The 18,279-nt window shown below is 40.3% G+C and overlaps 1 protein-coding gene across 2 annotated transcripts in view; it reads left to right on the top strand.

Moving 5' to 3' along the window:
• The window catches only part of SRGAP1 (SLIT-ROBO Rho GTPase activating protein 1), a 151,626-nt gene that overhangs the window by 82,180 nt on the left and 51,167 nt on the right, over positions 1–18,279 (top strand). For both annotated transcript variants that reach the window (XM_075428406.1, XM_075428407.1), the window contains exons 4-5: positions 7,704–7,766; positions 17,827–18,009. In XM_075428406.1, the coding sequence (XP_075284521.1) occupies positions 7,704–7,766; positions 17,827–18,009 (246 nt within the window). The remainder of the gene's footprint in view (positions 1–7,703; positions 7,767–17,826; positions 18,010–18,279) is intronic.

Genomic DNA, 18,279 nt, shown 5'->3' with positions numbered 1-18,279 from the left:
GTTGAAGAATGTAAAGTGTGTGACTAATTATGGCAAGGGTACCAGATTAATGTTTTCAAAACAGGGAACTGATTTCACATATACCTGACCAGAATCCTAAAAAGACAGCAGTGGAGTGGGGAGAAGAATCATTTAGGAAGTGTATAGGTTGTACTTGGAGTAAAAAAAGTGAAAACATGAATCAAATTTATTGGTGTGCATTAAAGCCTGTAACAGTAATAGAGTTGAAATTTATAGTTTCTCAATCAGTGATGGTCTGTTCATATGATAGGTCTGATGCATAAAACTGTAGTTCACAACCCACTAACTTACTAATATGGAAGATTGTTACAGAAGTTGAAAAGATAATGGGAAAAGCAATCTGAGCATGTTGCAGTACTGTCTATGTGGAGATACCTCAGACTTGCGTGGACCAGTAGAAATTTTTTGGTGTTGAATCTGGAATAGTGTTTGAGTTGTTTATGCCATATCTCAGAAATCTCTTCTTCACAAGGTGCAAGTTATTAGACAGCCTGTTTGCTTTCAGTGTAGTTCAGTTCTTTAGCACTGGAAATCTTGCTTTTCCTTCCCTTCTCTCCAGATGAACTATACAAAAATATCTAGACAAAGTTTTCTGTGAAGAAGTGTGTGTCCTTCTTTATTCGCTCATAATTTATTAATGGAGATTGCAGCAGCTTAGCTCTCAGAAGGAGGAAAATATGTGGACGTTTTGAGTGCATTAACAGCAGGCATATTGTCAAATCTTCCTGACAGATGCATCTCTTTCCTCCGTCTTGTGTCCAGGAATGTGCAACATTTCAAATTTTCTCTTTCTAGCATGGCTTCTTGAAGAACAAGAAACTGCTCTTGCTTTTTTATTCTTAACTGGGATCCTTCTACAGGGGAAAGAGGAGAAAGGAAACTGAGTGAGTCCTGCTGTGCATAGCCTGGATCTCACATTAGTGGAGCCCAAATTCTCAACAGCCCTATCCTCCCTTTCAGCAGGGTTTGCCAGATGCCACTCAGCATGACAGTGTCACATCAACCAGCTGTTAGCTGAGGTGGAACATGGGCAGGGTGAGCTCACCAAAGACTGTGTGAAGGGATCTGAGCCAGGCCTGGTAATGTGAGGGGAATGGTGGCATGGAGACTCGTGGCACCTCGGCGTAGTGCATGAGCTTCATGGGCACATGGCCTGAATGTGGCAATGGTTGTTCACCAGTACGGATTCTGAGCACACATTTTTAGGGCAGTCTTATCAGGAGTCAATACTTGTTGGAGAAGGTTGGTATTGCCACTGAGTCCCTGTGTGCACAGTTCTTGCTGTGGTGCTTGCTTGCTGTTAGTTTGCAGCTGCAGAACTGATTATACCTTGAATGATGATGAAGCTCCAGTTTCTCGTCTGTGAAAAGAGAAGGGAGTTATAAAATGAGGTGAACAACATTGGACAGAGAGAACACCAAGACCTGTGCAGAAGATGAAGCTGTTAGCATAGTCTGGCTTTATTGATAAAGAACATGTCTGCGTCTATGTTTAGTCCAAATGGGCAGCTTCAGCCATAATGGTCTTTAAAGGTCCCTTCCAACGCAAACCGTTCTATGGTTCTGTCATAGTTTCTGTCAGATGTGAAAGAGCAATCTAACTTAAGGTACCTCATAGGCTGTCTTAGAAATGCTTAATGGATGTCCACCAGGCAACAGAAAGAGATTAGGTGCAAAATGCAAGTGTCCTGTACTACAGTGCCCCTTGCAGGAAAGAAGTCACAGGAGCACTTAGAATGAGAATGGTGACGTCCAACACTCTCCTCCATCAAAATTATATTCTCCCTAAAGAAAATGGCATGGAATTTTTTGGAGATCTGTAAACATCAAATAGAATATTTAACCAATTTCTGTCACTTTCTGTAGGTTACTTTTGAAAAAGACTGGATATGGAATGAAATTCTGTCAGAGAAAAGTGTAATCAGTCTCAATGGGTGTCATCCCTATGAAAGCGTCTGGTATTTGTTCACTGTTCACAGATTTCAGATTAAAGTAGAGACAGGCCATATCCTGCAGATACTTCTACACAGGAGTCTGAGCATACTGTTCTGTGAAATATATACTCTCTCTCTTATAAATAATAAATATAAATAATAAGAACAGTAGAAATATGAAGATTTCAAAAATAAAGACTAACAAGTGCACGGTTAATATCTTACTGCGGTCCATGGTCAAGAGCAGGAGATACACCTGTCTAACGTATCTACTCTGCTGGCTTTCACAGCATTGCGCATAGGAGGACTTAATGTCTTTCTAAGTAGTTTCCAACTACCAGCTGATCAAACTTCTCTATATTCAATAATTAGATCATTTAATTATATATTTTCCAGTTTACTAACCTGATAGTGTTATGCATCACTCATCATCTTGTTTTAGTCCTCTCTTGGTCTTGCAGTAGTAGCTTCTGCATCTTTGGAGGTGCTTTAGTTCCACTTCCAAGTCTGGAGAGTGACTACACCAAATCCGTGATCGGAGCAGATCTCCATTGTTCTGCTCTGAACCCCCAATCTGCCTGTTGCAGAAAGGGAAGGTGTGTCCAAGTGGATTGCCCCATTGCTCACAAGCGAGATATGGGGACGCAACACCAAGGTCACTCTGAGCTTCTTGGCTCTTTCTGCTCCCTCTTTTTTCTCCCTCTCTCTCCTCCCAACAGGATGAGGCTGCCCATTCTTCTTCTCAATGGTAGCCCTTATTGGCTTTTTCCACCTCGCCGGTAGGCATGTAAGTCCTCAAATGAAACTTTTCCGTGAAGTGAGCTCATCATTTTCTGAAGCGATACTGTTTGTATGTTGTCCTAAGATTGGCCCCAGCTTGAATTGCAGTAATGATAAGATCAAACAATTTCCTCATCTCCTGGCCATGCTTAACAGCAGAGTATTGTTTTGTTCCCTCTTCTGCTGATGTCTCCTATGTGGAATGCCACACAAAGTCGTGAGTCTGTAGCAACCCCTTGCTCTAGTCCATCTGTAAAAGGTGTGTGCAGTACCCAGTGTTGGTCTATATGAAGTGTAGTGATGAGGGATGTCTGTACCCCTTGGTCTTTGTACCTTGCCCTTGTCTCACAGTCTGTTCTTCCTCATTCTGTTTTTTCGTTTTGTGTGCATCTGTACATCTGTCTCAAAGTTTGGATTGCTTTGGTGAAATGATCCCTTACGTGTTCTGATGGGCCAGGATATATTATATTCAGGTACCTAGTTGTACATGGCTTTCCTGTCTAGGCTGGCCCACTTAACATTTAGATATTCATTATTTTTGTTCTCCTGGGAGCTCTTTGTCATTCTTTTTTGCAGGGGTCAGGAATCAACATCTGTTAAAATGTACTAAATACAGGACAAAGATAGGATCTAGTTCAGAGATTTTATGGCATTTATCTGATGATATTATGTCAGGCCTCATACTTCCAGACAGGCACTTAAGCTCTTCTTCTTTTTAGCTGCTGGCAGATAAAAGCAGTCCAGATTGCTGTTCATGCCTGGCCTTCATGCTGCACATAAAATTACAAACATGAAGTAGCAGAGTTCAAACCTTGCATACTTGCGTGTTACTTCAGGCAGATGGGGTAGATGGCCTCATGGGGACAATTAAAGAATAAAATAATATGGAAAAATGTCAAGCAGAAGGGAAAAGCATTATGCAGAACATTTCATGCAGTGATTCTGGTTACCCCAGCATTAATAATCAACCGTATAAACACATACCCACAAAATCCTTAAGCAGATTTGTATATTTATAATTTATAAACATGTATTTTCTTTGGACAGAAACCATGAGCCAAGATGAACATATCTTCCAGTGTTTACAGTAAAAGATGCTGGAGAAGCCAAGCACAATAAATATTTTAGTTCCATAATCGGACTATTAACAAGGAACATGACTACCTGCCAAATCTATTTGGTGTTATAAAGATTGTGGCATATACAGAGATTTTTTGCATCATTTTCTTAAGCATTTAAAGGTCTAAAAGGGTAGCAAAGCTATTTGTAGCTATAGTCTGGCAAATCTGGGACAAAATTTTACTATGAGTTGCTTATGTCAGTGTCACCACAGCTCATGAAAGCTCATTAAAAGAAGGGTTTGCACATCACTTCCCCTAGGGACCAGCAGCAGACTCATTTAAAAGCAATAGTCACAGAAATTTTCCCTAAATGATGTAACTGAGAGTAGCATTGTGTGTGCTAAATACAGGCACTAAAAAGTTCCAGGAAGATCTGAACTGACTGTTAAATTTCAGTAAAAGAAATCCCAAAAGAGTAAAGTTTGGGTGCCCAATTATGCTCTAACTGAAATGAACAGAAAAATTCTTACAGACTTAAATGAAAGGGTATTAATGTGGAATAAAATTTTAAGTTTCTCAGACATTAATCCATAAATGTAATTCTTTATAGCATCAGTAGGTCCACTGAGGTTGAAAGATGAGCACATACTGAAAAGGTGGTTTAGCCACACTTACTTGTCTTGTTGTATGGGTGTGGTCTGTCCTACTATCAGGTGAAATAAATATGTTACTGTCTCTTAATGCCTTAAACTAGGTTAGTAATACAATATATTTACCAAGAGTTTGCATGTGCTCTAACATTTTTGTTATGTTCTTTGTTGTTTTGGTTAATAGATGCTAACACATTTCTCTAGGACATGGCGATCAAAGAAGCCCCTCAGTGATTGTTTATCAGATTTTAATGGCCTGATTAGAGCTATTAACTCGGCTCCAGGAAAATGTGTGCTGCATCTTACATTCTGTTGTTTGGCTACCCTGAGGACAGTCTCCTAGAGGAACACACCGTTCAAACATGCTGAACTATTGCAGGGAAGGGGTAGCATGAAAGATAAATAAGAGAGCCATTAACCACTGAAAATAAATGCACTTCTTATCTGACGCTCTAATGCGCTATATATTACACGCTAAAAGCTGTATCGCTTGCCACTCGAGTCAGTATTTCTTGATCTTAAATGCTAATGTAAAATGTGTTGGTTCTTGAAAATAAATCCCTTTTATACTGCTAAGGTTAACCAAACTTCCTGATTTTTATTGGACAATTCCTACAAAGTCTTTCAGCAGAAAGAGGCAGCAACTAACATGTTATCCATCAGTACAGGCACCCTCTGCAGGCTGGAGTACCCAGATGATCTGGTGGAGGGATGGCTCATCTGTGATCAGGTGGCATTGCTAGGCTGTCTCTTCCTAATATTGACTCTTTTTGCTGATCATCTCCCTCCCTCTCATTTTGCTTCCCATTTTAAAGCCTGTTGTCCTTTCCTAAAACCATCTCTATCTTCCCTCTATTGTGATCTCTTCCATTCACCTTCAAATTTACCATTGATCGATGTGTTGTCTGGAAAACGGCATGTGGGCATAGTGGCCAGTAAATCCTGAGGGTTGGACGGCTTGTGCTTCAGTGCTGGACAAAGCTCTACAGGAGCAAAGGAAGAAATGGGTCCTAGTAAATAGTGATCATTCCCCGAATCCTCAACTCGTCTCGGGTCTATTTGCGTTAAGGTGTAACTGAAGAGCAGAAAAGGAGGGTGTGTCTTTCAGTGAGCTGCTGTATGCTTTGCTTACAGTGAAATCTACAAAGGGTAAAGAGAAAATTGGGTTGGGTTTTTGTGTCTCACCTCCTCAAACAAACTTTTGCACTGCCAGGTTAAGGCATGCTGCCTTACAATCAGTGTTGCGGTAGTTAGGGCTTGAGTTGTCATCAGCTTTGAGATGGCAGTGACCAACAGTTGAAAGCGGTAAATTGCTTGAAGCTGGAGTCAATCTACAATTTTTTTCCCCAAGCATGTATGCTTTCATCTTCCGGTCTTGATGCCAACCATCTTATTTGTATGTTTTGTCCGTCTTTCTCCTGAAGTAATTTAAAAACCAAACCACTCATATTCAGCACTATAGAAGCAGCTATCCAAGAGAAAACAGGTGGCCTCCACTTCTTGGAGCTTCAAGGAGATGTGTAAGCTGTGTCAGAGCTGCGCTGCTGACTTTTAAAGGCAGGGTGCCAATGTAAAGTAATGAAAAGCAATTCAGAATTTTTACTAAAGCTTCTACTGTGTTTCCCTACAGCAGCTTGCAAATCTGCAATCCTTTTCCAATTCTTTACAAGCACTCTGTGCACTGTTATGCATACGAATTTTTGTCCCTCATATTAGATGAAAATAATCTGATATTTGTGAAGAAATGGAAGTAGTAAGCCTTATGTTCTAGATACTTCAGTAGCAGAGCATACCTCATGAAAAATACTAGACTTTGAAAAGTATAAGCAATAAGGAAAGTTTCATACTAGTTCTGTGTAACTTGGCTTCAGAGCATCAACCTCACTGTGCCTTAGCTACCACAGCTAATGCCCTTGGGAATACAAGAATTTCACTGAAATGTTTTTTAATTTGTATTTCTAGCTTCTTGTTGGTTAAAAATCATTTTGCATATAAGGATTGGAGTGAATACTGATAAGTGATATGGCAAGTTCTTTAAAATACTGCCTAGAGTTAGGAGTATGACAGTAGAAATAGGAGAAAAAATTCAGAATTTTCTGTTCTGGCTACTGTATGTGTCTGTTTCATCTTCCTGGAAGACGCAGTGGGTGGGATGTGTGGAGTGGTTCCTCCTCATACGTGGGCGTTACACTGGAAATTCTCATTCAGAAGCCGTTATTCTTGCAGGTGTTTTAGTGATGGCCAAGTTTGTGTTAGCAGCTCTGGAGATGAGTTGTCCCTGAGGATTTTCCTTTGGCTTCTATACAAACACAAAGTACTTCTCATAGCTAAGGCCATTATCCATCACAAAGTTGGAGTTTTTAGAAGCCGGGCTAATTATCAATTTATTCACAGAAAAAAAAGCTGGTGTTTCCAGCATGGATGTTACAATGCTGAGCATCGCAGGGGAAATGTAGCCAGGCTGTTTGCCAAGCCTCGTAGCTCTGTTCTATAGCTGTTTTCCAAAGCCCGTGGTACAAATGCCTTCAACTCTTGCACAGTTGCCACAATTTTCATCTGATTGAACTGCTACAGACAACTAACAAAGGAATATTTTTGAATGAGACTCCAATTAAATACTCGTATTTTGATATACTCACTTTCTTTAATAACTACTGCTAAGCATTTATTTTTTCTGGGTCAGAATGAAAGTAAAGACACAGTCCAGAAAAGCTAAACAAAGCTGTTTCAGCAGCCCACTCTGTGGAATATTATGCAGTTGGGTATCTGTTTCAAAGAGGAGCCACAATTATTTCTTGCATAAATATTTAGATAGTTGCATGTGCTGAGAAACAAAGACTATTCTAGATGTAAAATTGAGCGGGATGTTCCTCTAGAATATCACATTCCACATGGTTTAGTTTTTGTATATATCATAGCAGTTGTGAAACAGTACAGAGTTTGTTCCATTAAAAAGGCTTATAACGTTAATCCTGAACTTCAGCCTTTCTGTTGGCACCTAATTTCCTGATGCTTCATGAGAAAATCTCTCAAATTACTTCTGGTTTCCATTTTAGAAGTCTTCTGTCCGGATGTTGTCTGTCTACCTCTGCATCCCTGAATCGTTATCTTTAGTGCGCTGTAATTCTGTCGGAACGGTGTCTTTGTGAGCAATACTGCATTCACTATCTGGGATGAGCAATGAGTATGCATATCAAGATACAAATGTATGTTGCAGTTTTTGGATGCCTTTTTCTAATGATTTCTTTTTAATTACAGAGCAAAGAGATTGCATTTCAGCTTCATGAAGACTTAATGAAAGTTCTTAATGAGCTTTACACGGTAAGTACAGTTATTTACTTAGCTTGTCTTATATAAATTCCATATCAGACTTCTTCTATAAGTTTTAAATGTCCTTTTGTCTAGCAAGTTACCCCCCAGTGGACATGCTTATTTTTGTCTTTTTACAAAAGTCTAAACTATCTCTTTTGGAAAGACTACTCACTTGTTTACAATACATATGCTAATATGTTCAGGATTACTCATTACTTTCAACCCTTTTTCCCCCTAGACTATGCTAAGCCAGTTTATTATAAGTTTTGTTGAATATTAATGAGCTATTTCCACTCAGAGCTTACCAGAGCAAAGCTTCTTCCTTTTCTGCCTTGTTTTTGTCCATGCTGCAATCTGCTTTGTTTGACTCATGGACTATACAGAGTAAAAATCAGTAAATGTTACTTATGTGCCCTCCCCTCACCCTGCTGGGATAAGTAAATAATGAAAAGAAAAACAGAGAAATAGAAGATTGTGTAGGCTTTCTCTACAGTTCAGAGAGGTCAAGAAAAAAACACTGTAAGCATTCTGGCAAGCTGCTGCTAACCCATTGGAGAATCTGAGAGAAGGTGGGTCTGAACTTACTTTCCTCTTTGAAACTCATCTACAGAACTTGTTACTAGGGGATGAGGTCTTGTCTACCTAAAAAACATTTCCTAAAATATTTTTGAGGGCATGTGTTCTGAGAAGGAACAAAACTCTTTGTTTTCAACATAGCTATACAATGAAGAGGAACTGGTGACATCCACCTCTTACAGAAGTCTGTTGATTCCTGATGACTGAGGAAGTTCTACATCTAAATTCTCCCTTCTGTCTGAAAGAACTGTAACATCTATTCTCCAGTACCCTGCAATAACAGTCTCTCGACTGCTCCCTTCCCTATCCTCAAGATTTGGGGGACCAGGAAAAAAATCCCACAATATCTATATCAAGAAACAATTTGTGATTTTAAGGAAGTTTAGGAAGATAGCAGAGACCAGCTCTCCTCAGAGAGACATCAGTCAAACATTACCTTATGTGCATCTTGATTGTTTTTCTTTTGACCTAAGGAAAATTGTGTACCCATCAGTGGATGGGTTGAAGAACAGTGGAACTCAGGAACAACTGAGGGCGCAAAAAGATCTAAAGAAATTAGACTCGTCTCACTGTCCTGGGTTCTTTTGGATTGTAGTTATGGACACAGATTCCTAAAACCTACCTAAACCTTTTTCTTTTTTTTTCTTTTTTCTTTTTTTTTTTTTTTTATGAGGGCTTTTCATCAGAGTGCTTTTTTTTCTGAAATCACCACTGATTTTGTAGAGTGTGATACTGCAAAAGCTTGTCGACTCAGGCCTGTAGTCAGTGAAGTATGCTGGGATCAGCTTCTGCAGAGTCGTGATAGCCGCAGAGAATTCACACAGCTGCAGGGGATCAGCGACTCTAGGAGCTATTGCACAAGTAGGGCTTCGGTTGTGAGTAAGCCCTGAAGACACAGTCTTTGTTTCAAATAAACAGTTGCATAACTCTAGTGCCTGGTGAGGCACAGGATTAGTGGCCGTGCTCCCAGGGTAGGAAAACAGTGAAGCATGTGCTGAAATACGTTGCTGAATCACCAGTGAAAATCTGCAGGACTGGATTTTGGTATTTTCACTCTTTTTCTTCATACTAGTTCTATATCTTCGCACTGATGGCTACAGATTTATTCAGATATTAACTTCTGTGTTATGGCTCCCAGTGAGTGCTAATTCTGTTCTCAGACTTTTAAGATTTTTGGAAAACAGGAAGTTTTTGGAAGTTAGTAGAATACAGAGTGTGTGCACAGTTTCAATTAGGTTATTGCAGCAGGATGGTTTTTTGGGATGGAATTTACTTCACCTAATTTTCAGGCATCTGCAGTGTGGGTACAAGTATCTTAGCTTGCCATCTGGGTTCCAGTTGTAGCCACTGGAAATCTCATATGAGGCGATCAGACCCCTTTGATCAGAGGCAAGCATCTGCTTCAGATGAAATGATCTACACTGTTAACCCTGTTGTCCAGCTTTTCATTGACTGCAGAGCAATTGGTCAGCTGTAGATGCCCACATTCAGCCAGATACAACCCACGCCTAGTGAAGTGACAAGGTAGTGTAGAGCAGTGTCCGTTCCACTGCTTGCACCTTTAGAGTGATCATCAGCATATCTGTGTATTATACGTGCTTGTGTAGATATAGGTAGAACAATACCTAGAAGAATGGAAACCTTGTGCACGGGTTTTTAATTGTGTGACATTTACTGTTTACAGAATAAGATCATAGTGGCCTTGCCAAAACAAGTATCTACAATTTTTATCTCAGGCACTTAAAGAAAGGAGAAGTCATCTTCCTCTTTGCCCCATGATTTATGGAAAGAAAAAAAAAAAATCAGTCTTACTATGGTGAAATAAATTTTTGTGTCCAAAAGAAAGCAAATTAATTTCAAGTCAGTGAATAATATACCAGTATTGAAGTCTCTCCCTATTTCTCAGTTCTGGTTTTTTTTAAAGGAATGGTATGTTCATGAAGTAGAACTGTTAAAATGTGAAGCCTTATTGGAGTTTAAATACCTCTAAAGCCTTTCAGTGAGGGGAAGGTATTGGAGCTTTTAATGAACTGAGAGTGTGTATGAAGAAGGGTTTAATACTCTGTTTACTTCTTATCATCATTCCTTATCTTACAAGAAAGGTTTGTAAATTAAGTTCACCCTCCAGAAATAAAAAACAAACAGTTGTGCATTAAAGTGTGCTGAAGAGAATTAAAGTCGCTAAATGCTAAAATACTAAGAAGTGTTTGTGCTGAGGCACAGGTGTATATTCAATGTAAAGAAATTGCGTATTTTATTTGTTACTCCTTGAACTTCTTAGATGAGGCGGGGGTCCCTTAGGCAGACATATTCAGGCACACACAGCAGTTCTGCAGCTCCACAGCAACTCTTTCAAGCAAACATGTTGTTCACTCCACTGACAAAGTATAAGACATTACTTGCCTGGGTTTCGCTAATGCTGTGAGGTCAGGGGCTGGATTAAATGCTAGTTTCAAACCCAAATGATGAGAGGCTCTACCCACCCATCTCTAGCATGCCAGCCAGAACTGAGGCTTCACTGCACCTGCTTTCAGACTTCTCGAGCACTAGGTATCTCAAACCCATTTTATCTAGAATGATCCAGAATAAATGAGATGTTTAAAGGAATTGCTACTGATTTAATGCAAATATTTTTAATGGATGAGTTTTAACACAGCCTACTAAGTATCAGAATAACAACTGACTTCAGGTGGCAATGCTGTATCAGGTGTCCTAGTCTTCTGTGTCGTAGGAGGTACCAGAAAAAAGGTTACTTTGAGACCCATCCCTGAAAATCAACTCTTGCACTTCTGCCTCAGAAAATCCTTATAACCTGTTCATAGGGCGAGATCTGAAACCTGCTGTCGTTAGGCAGCTGTGTCCATTGGTTTTGGCACTTTTTAGATCAAACAAGTCAATAAGCAGTACCACAGATTTTGCAGAGAAGGAACTGTTCTAAGAGAAGAAAATAAGAAATCATTCAGGAATTGAAGAGACATGCCACCTTCCACTATGAGTGCGTAATGAAGATTTTCAATTCAAAAAACTTTCTCCTTAAAGATGTTTTTTAACTTGTGAAAGTCTAAACCTCTGCCTTTAGAGAGAGAGAGAGAGAGACTAGAAAGCATTTTGGCTGCTTATTTAATGTGGAAAAGCTCAGAACGTCAATGAAATGTCAAAAAAAAATCATACAATGTAGAGTATTAAATACCTACTGTTCTTTAAAAATGCACAGTAATAAGAGACCTTTCGCCTTGTTTACAGTTTATGTAATTAATTCCTTTTCCTGTTTTCATTGCTAGGAATTATCATGAAAATAGGAGATTTGTACCATAGGTCTTCATTTATTCCCTGGGAGTAGCTTAGCTTGTGTTGACTTTGGCGTGTGCCATACTCATTAAAATCACACATCATGTACATGATTGTTGAAAAAATATGAAGAGAAGCAGGTGTACTAAGCCTTAGGAGGATGTTCTAAGAACCTGTGAGCAAAGCAGGCCCATTTTGCTGGAATAATCAGAATTTTGTAAGGGAAACCTTACTGTTTCTTTTCCCATCTCTTTTATGTAAAGAAGGTTTTCTTACACGTTACATTACATATTTGTATGTTTTCTACATGTTACAGAACTAGTGAAAATGCATTTTAAGACTCTGTATTTTGAATTCCCAGTATTTTATACACTAGTTCTTAAATTATGACTCAAAACATCATGCTAAAAGCAATTGAACAGCTAAGCTTCAGTCTGTATCTTTGCAAGTTCGGTAAATTATGAGTGGTGAGTGCTTTTAATTATGCATGGCTTCTCCCTGGCTGTGCCAGCGAGTCAGTATTTTCAGGTCTGCAGCATCCCAGCAGCCGCATTCCTCTCTTACTCCTTTCCCTGCTACACTTTCAGCTAATGCAAACTAGTAATTAATCCCATGTTTTACATAAGGATATAAGCTGTTGAAACTAGAGCAAGGCGTAGCTTTTGAGTGAGTGGGGATGGGGAAAGAGGAGCCCAGTTAGTTGTGTGGGGTCACAGAGCAGAGGTTATTTCTTGGCAATTAAAGGAAAAAGTCTTGGTCAGACTGAAATTTGCAGGAGGTTTGCGTTGGTGTTTTTTGTGCACGGGGAGATTTAGAAACCTTACGTGTTGATTTAAAGAGGCAACAGATTATTGATTTTACAATAGATCATCTTTGCAACAGAGAGACCTCCCCAGTCAAGCTCATCTTCCATTTCTCTGGAGAGCTAAAATGTCTTGTGTTATCAGAACAAATACTGGAATATGACAGTAATATCTGAGTGATTGGGAATGGTAGGAAACAGAAGGTAGGCGGAGTCTTTTCTTGCAATGGAGGGAGGTTAGGGGTGAGGGCAAATTCATAAATGACCTCTAAAGGGGTCGAGGGGGATCAATGCGGTGACAAGTTTGCTAAAAATACGGAGCTGTTCTGGTAATAAGCATTGAGGGCGAATGGTGGAGAAAAGTGATGCACATCATAAAAATACATCTTCATGTCTCCCACTTGGCTTTCCAAATTACTCCTACTGGCATCAGACTTTTCACAAGCAATACAAATGTAAGGCTTTCAGAAAAGTGAAAATGTAGGGACAGTCCAAAGCAAATAATTTAATATTAAATGAGACAGGGCTGCTGAGCCGCTTGCATTTTCCATTGCTTTATCTTACTCTTAAAAAATCTTGGCTGTTTCATTTCTCAAGGTAGTTGCTGCCAGATTTTCTTTTCCTTTGCTGTAATAACACAGAATCTGGCTTCTCTGTAGAAAAGTGAAGTCCAATTTACTGTAGCACACCAGAGATCTGAGAAGGTGAAATTAGTAATTCTGTATTGGTAGTAATAGATCAGTGACAGTTCCTGGAACCACATCAGAGGTCGGTTTGGAAGTGAACTGGTTGCTGAAAACAGCGAATACTGAGCCTACTAAAATGCTAGAGGCCACTGATGTAGTAAAATTGGCCTAAGATGTTGCTTATTTCTCGGGGAAAGTATTAGCTAACCTAATTTAATGAATCCCTTTGCAACTCCACCTTTTGTTAAGAACTCACGGCTTAACAGAGACAATTCTGAAACAATTCAAATGCGGTAATTGCGACAGGGATGAACTGCTGTTCCAATAAATGCTGATTTCCTGAGAAACACTATGAAAAACCCATTAATTATGCAGTTTTATTATAAAACTAAAGCACATGGTAATTCCAATATATTTTAACTTTGTAGCATTCAGTCTCAGTACATTGGGTTAAGAAGCTTTGTGGAAAAGAAGTATGCATGTAGAAAAGGAAAGCCAGTGTCTTGCTACGGGAATGTTCATCCCTTGTAGCCCACAGAGGTGCATCACTAATTACTGTCTTGTTGATGGATTTGCCCAGATAACAACTGTGGGTTTAAATAAAATAATTATCTAAGAGTTTACTATAATGTGCCCTTCTCTGTGATAAGTGCTACGTTCTACCCTAAGCCTACTTGCTGAGCTCTTATGAATGAAGCTGAAGATTTGGCACACAAAATGAGACGTTTATATCACTAAGTGAACAGTCTGTCACCTACAAGTGGGAGAATACATAGTTTGCATAGCATAATCTTTTTCGTCTGCTTGTGGTCTGACTTAGTTATCTGACAAAAATCTGTATTTTACATCACTGGGTCTGTAGAATAAAGCTGCTAAATTAGTAGGAGGTAAACTCACCATTTAATTCTAGAAAGGGACTAGTATGCATTTAACAAGGCTTGTTCACTACAGCCAATTAGTGCAGCATATGTCACGATGACAGTCCAGCATCTGCAAAATTATGACCTTGCTTTCTCTTTTCCGTGCATACTTGATGGCTGATCAATAAGCACTTCAGGGATTAATTAAAGTCAGTTCAGTGATGGATACTCTCACAGGATAGTCTATCATTCAACAGTTTGGTGGACATTTGAGAAGCAGTATCGCTTATTTGATCAGGTTGTCATTTGAATAACAGATCTGTGAATCTGTTACATATTCACAGACTGGAGATCCGTAGATCTCAGGACTCTTCATACAGTAAGTCTATGTACAAGAATTACGCAAGCCTGGTGCTGTCTACAGTATCTAGCTGTCTTTTAAAAACTTAAGGGACAAAAGATTGTATAATGTTAAGGGAGACAGTCATATAGGCAACTTGGCATGCAAATTCTAAATTAATTTTTTGAGGAAGCATGCACTGAAATACGTGGAAGCCAACTCTGTAGCTTGTTCCCATTTATTTTCCATATGTGTATGTCTAATGCTTTCTCAAGTTAAGTTTAGCTGCTGCGATATCAGCTCTTAAAAAACATTGACAAATCATGGAAAAGTCTGGAGCTGTCAGCTTTCCCCAGAGGCTTGCAAAATAATGATGTCACTAGTGCATGAGATAAGCAATGCTGTCACCATAACAAACGGGACAGAAGCCAAATGCATAGGCTGATCACTCCTCTACATAGTCTGTATTGATTTCTAAACCAACGTGGCTTGGGTAGGACAGACTCAGACTGTTGTCCAGCCCCAAGTATACTGCCAAAGGGAGAGCTTCTTTTTTAGTTATCCTAGGAATTATTTGTACCGAGAACTGTGCAGAGTTTGTTGCTAGAATGTGAATTTCAAGCAGACTTCTTGGTTCTCCATAGAGACTGTGAGCTCCAAGTCATCCTCACGCAAAACTTGACTTTCAGTCGGTGTATAGTGAGACACTCGACTTGGTAGCTCGTGCTGTAAGCAGGCAGTGAGATGAAGTACTCTTCAGTGATGTGAGGTTAGCGGAGTCAGCGTGGAGGCATCTGAGCCGCTTGGTGAGAGCTGGTGGTGGTGCACTTGTGCTTCTTCCCTCAGCAAGGAGGCAAGCTGAAATATCACAGCCGCTGCAGAAGGACTGGGCTACATAGCACACAGAAAAATGCTTCAAAAACTTCAGTGCTTACTGCTTTTGTCAAGCAGAACAAATTCATGCTTCACCACTTAAGTCAGATGCTTTGAGATGTGCATTTAAGAAACTCTGAGATATTATTATTGTTTGCTCTTTGCAGGCAGAAAAACTGAGAGACTACAAAAGAAAATAACTTTCCTAGGTGGTAAGACACATGAGTTAGCCTTGTCCCACCAATTAAAAAGCCTATGGAGCTGACACAGAACAAAAGATAAAAAATAAAAGCAAATACCCAGAGACTTCTGTAAAGAAGCACTCCAAAAATTGAATAAAAAGGCCAAAAGAGAAGGGCACAGCTTTGTTTTTAGTTTCCTTTTTCCCATCATTTTTAACAGAGCCATATCACTTTCTGTGCTTCTCAGGTTTGTTTTATAAATGATTTCTTTAAGAAGTGCGTTTCTTCTCTTTTCAGTAATTCTTTCCATGTGGCTATACGAGTCAGACTCCCCGGGTACAGATTACTTTAGAAATGCCTTTGGTAACAGTGCAGGACATAGGGAGCTGAACATGCTGTCTGGTTAAGCTGAGAACCATGCAGATGTCAGCTCTGCAGGCTTGCTTTCTCTTCCCAGCTCGACTTGTTTTGTCTTCGGGTTTTTGCCTCGTCCATGTAGATGGTGAGCTGCTGGGCCAGCGGCTGCTCCCGGTGGGTGTAGGCAGCGCTCGGGCAGGGAGCTCTGCACGCTGGTCAGGCCTTGGAGCACGACTGTGCTCTAAAATAACAGCAGCAGCAAAACACTAAGCCCTGCTCCAGGCAGTTTGGGTTTTTTCAGCAGAGGGCTGTAAATGTATGTTTTTAAAAATAAAAACAAGGCCACTCTTTCTGATGTGTGTCTCCAACTGTTTTATCTTACTGCAGGATGTTAGTGAAGTGTTGCCTGTTTCGTTTTTAATATCAATCCTATTTCAGTTGTATCAACAGCATGGCATCAGTATTAAATTGTGGCTTACACAGTTATGGTGTATAACATATGCATAATATACATGGTTATGCAAAATTGCAGCGCTCTAAAAGCTCCTTTCTTTCTGTTGCACAAGGTGTTAAATATGCATCTGTTCAGCCATCCCCTGACATGTCATACATCTGGTTTGTGGTGATCCACACTAAGCCACGCTGCAGAGAATTTGCATTATCTAGCCTTAGTGTGCCCAGTCTTGCTGGGTGCTATGGATGCTCCTTAGGCTGGCCTAACTACTTAGTTACAACAACTACTCCTCTCCCTAAGGAATATTTCAAGGCAGCTCCCCGAACTAGTCTGTCTTCTCTGTGGGTCACACAAAGCTCTGCTGAGGGAGGAATGGCCCGTTTGATTCCTCCCTGGCTGTGTCCTTCGGAGGAGATGCGAATGGTCTGCATGGCCTCGGCCCAAAGATCACATCTGCTAGAGAGAGCACGCTGGCACCCTGTGAAGAAAAGAGGAGGCCGCTGGCTGCCCGAGGATGCCTTCATGCTTTGTTCCTTGCTTGAAACTTAAGAAAACAACAACAAAAACCAAACAAACAATAAAAAAAAAAAGGCTGGGGAAGGTGGAAAGAGGCTTTCTGTGCTGGGGATGGGCAGAGGCAGCCCTCCCCAGGAGAGATGGGTGGTTTGGGGTTGCTTGCTGCCCACTGCGCAGCGTTCAAGCTGAGGCTTTTCTTGACTGAAGAAGAAAGGGAAGACTGGGCTGAACCAGTCCCTCTCCCTCTTTGTGGTCTGTGCAAGCACGTATCTGCAGGCTGGCAGCCCAAGCTCTCTTGGCTGCAGAGCCAGCGTGTATGTAGGGGGGAGATAATGGTATTAACTGGGGGGCTATGGGGAAAGCATCTTCATAACTTATTTACCAGGCAGCTCCTTCTCCAGCTCTCATTTGGTTTTAGGTCACGCTCAACCTGCTGGCTGCGCAGCTGGGAGCCACTTCTTCCCAGGCCATGGACAGCCGGCTGGCTGGGGCTGTGCTCCCAGGCAGGAGCTTCCCGTTGCCTCTGCTGCCTTCCCCATTCCTCAGTGCTGAAGGAGTCTTTCTGCTTTTAAACGTTCGATGTCCACAGCCGAGCTGTTAACTTAGCACTGAAGAAGTCAGATAGATACAGCACTGACACAGATTTAATTTTATGTCTCACTATTTTGTGTTTTCATTTAAAGGCAGGAATCCTGAAGTTTAAGAAAAAGGATTTTGCTCTTTCCTATCAGAGCGATGGAAAGAAAAATCCCCCCAAAATTTTCTACACAACTTTTGACTGAAATATTTGATAGCTTGCTGCCCCATTGCCTATTGAAACGTTTCAGAGATGCAAGGCTTCACTGAGCAGAAGTGAGGCAGGATGAGAGACGGTCTCACATGCTTACATTACAACTAGCTCTCCATCACCTTTCTCTTTGGTCACAGTGCTTGGTAAAGCACTCTGATCAATTATAATTTTAGATACATAAAAATAAAATAAAAAGGCAATGAGAAATCCTCAGTCTCTGTTGGAAAAATGAACTTATCCAAGCTCCATGCTTAGAATGTTTTACTCAAAGACCCTGCGATTCTTCTGTAGATACCTTTGTATTTTCATGTTGTCCTAACTCTCCTTTGTCTCTGTCTTCTGCAGGTCATGAAAACATACCACATGTATCATGCAGAGAGCATCAGTGCAGAAAGCAAACTGAAGGAGGCAGAGAAGCAAGAAGAAAAACAGATTGGGAGGTCAGGAGACCCTGTTTTTCATATTCGACTAGAAGAAAGGCACCAGAGACGGAGCTCTGTGAAAAAGATTGAAAAAATGAAGGAAAAAGTAAATAGTCCTTTTTTTTACCTTCATTTGAACTAAATTCAGTGCATTTCTGACGTTTTTTAGCATGATATTAGAGAAGTCCAGCTGGGAAATAAAATTAAACAAGGTACACATAAAGAACTAGCAGTGGGTTGTAGATAACTTGACTTAATTGCAGTTCAGAGAGGGGAATACTTTGTTCCCAGTATAATTCTTACTGTGTGGTTTGTCATGTTTGAAACAAAATATTAAGTTATCACTTTGTATTACATTTGTTACATGCATAACAGG

Source organism: Opisthocomus hoazin, chromosome 8, assembly GCF_030867145.1.
Source record: "Opisthocomus hoazin isolate bOpiHoa1 chromosome 8, bOpiHoa1.hap1, whole genome shotgun sequence".
NCBI lineage: Eukaryota > Metazoa > Chordata > Aves > Opisthocomiformes > Opisthocomidae > Opisthocomus > Opisthocomus hoazin.
The sequence above is the reverse complement of the archived record's forward strand: the minus strand, read 5'-3'. Positions and strand labels throughout refer to the sequence as shown.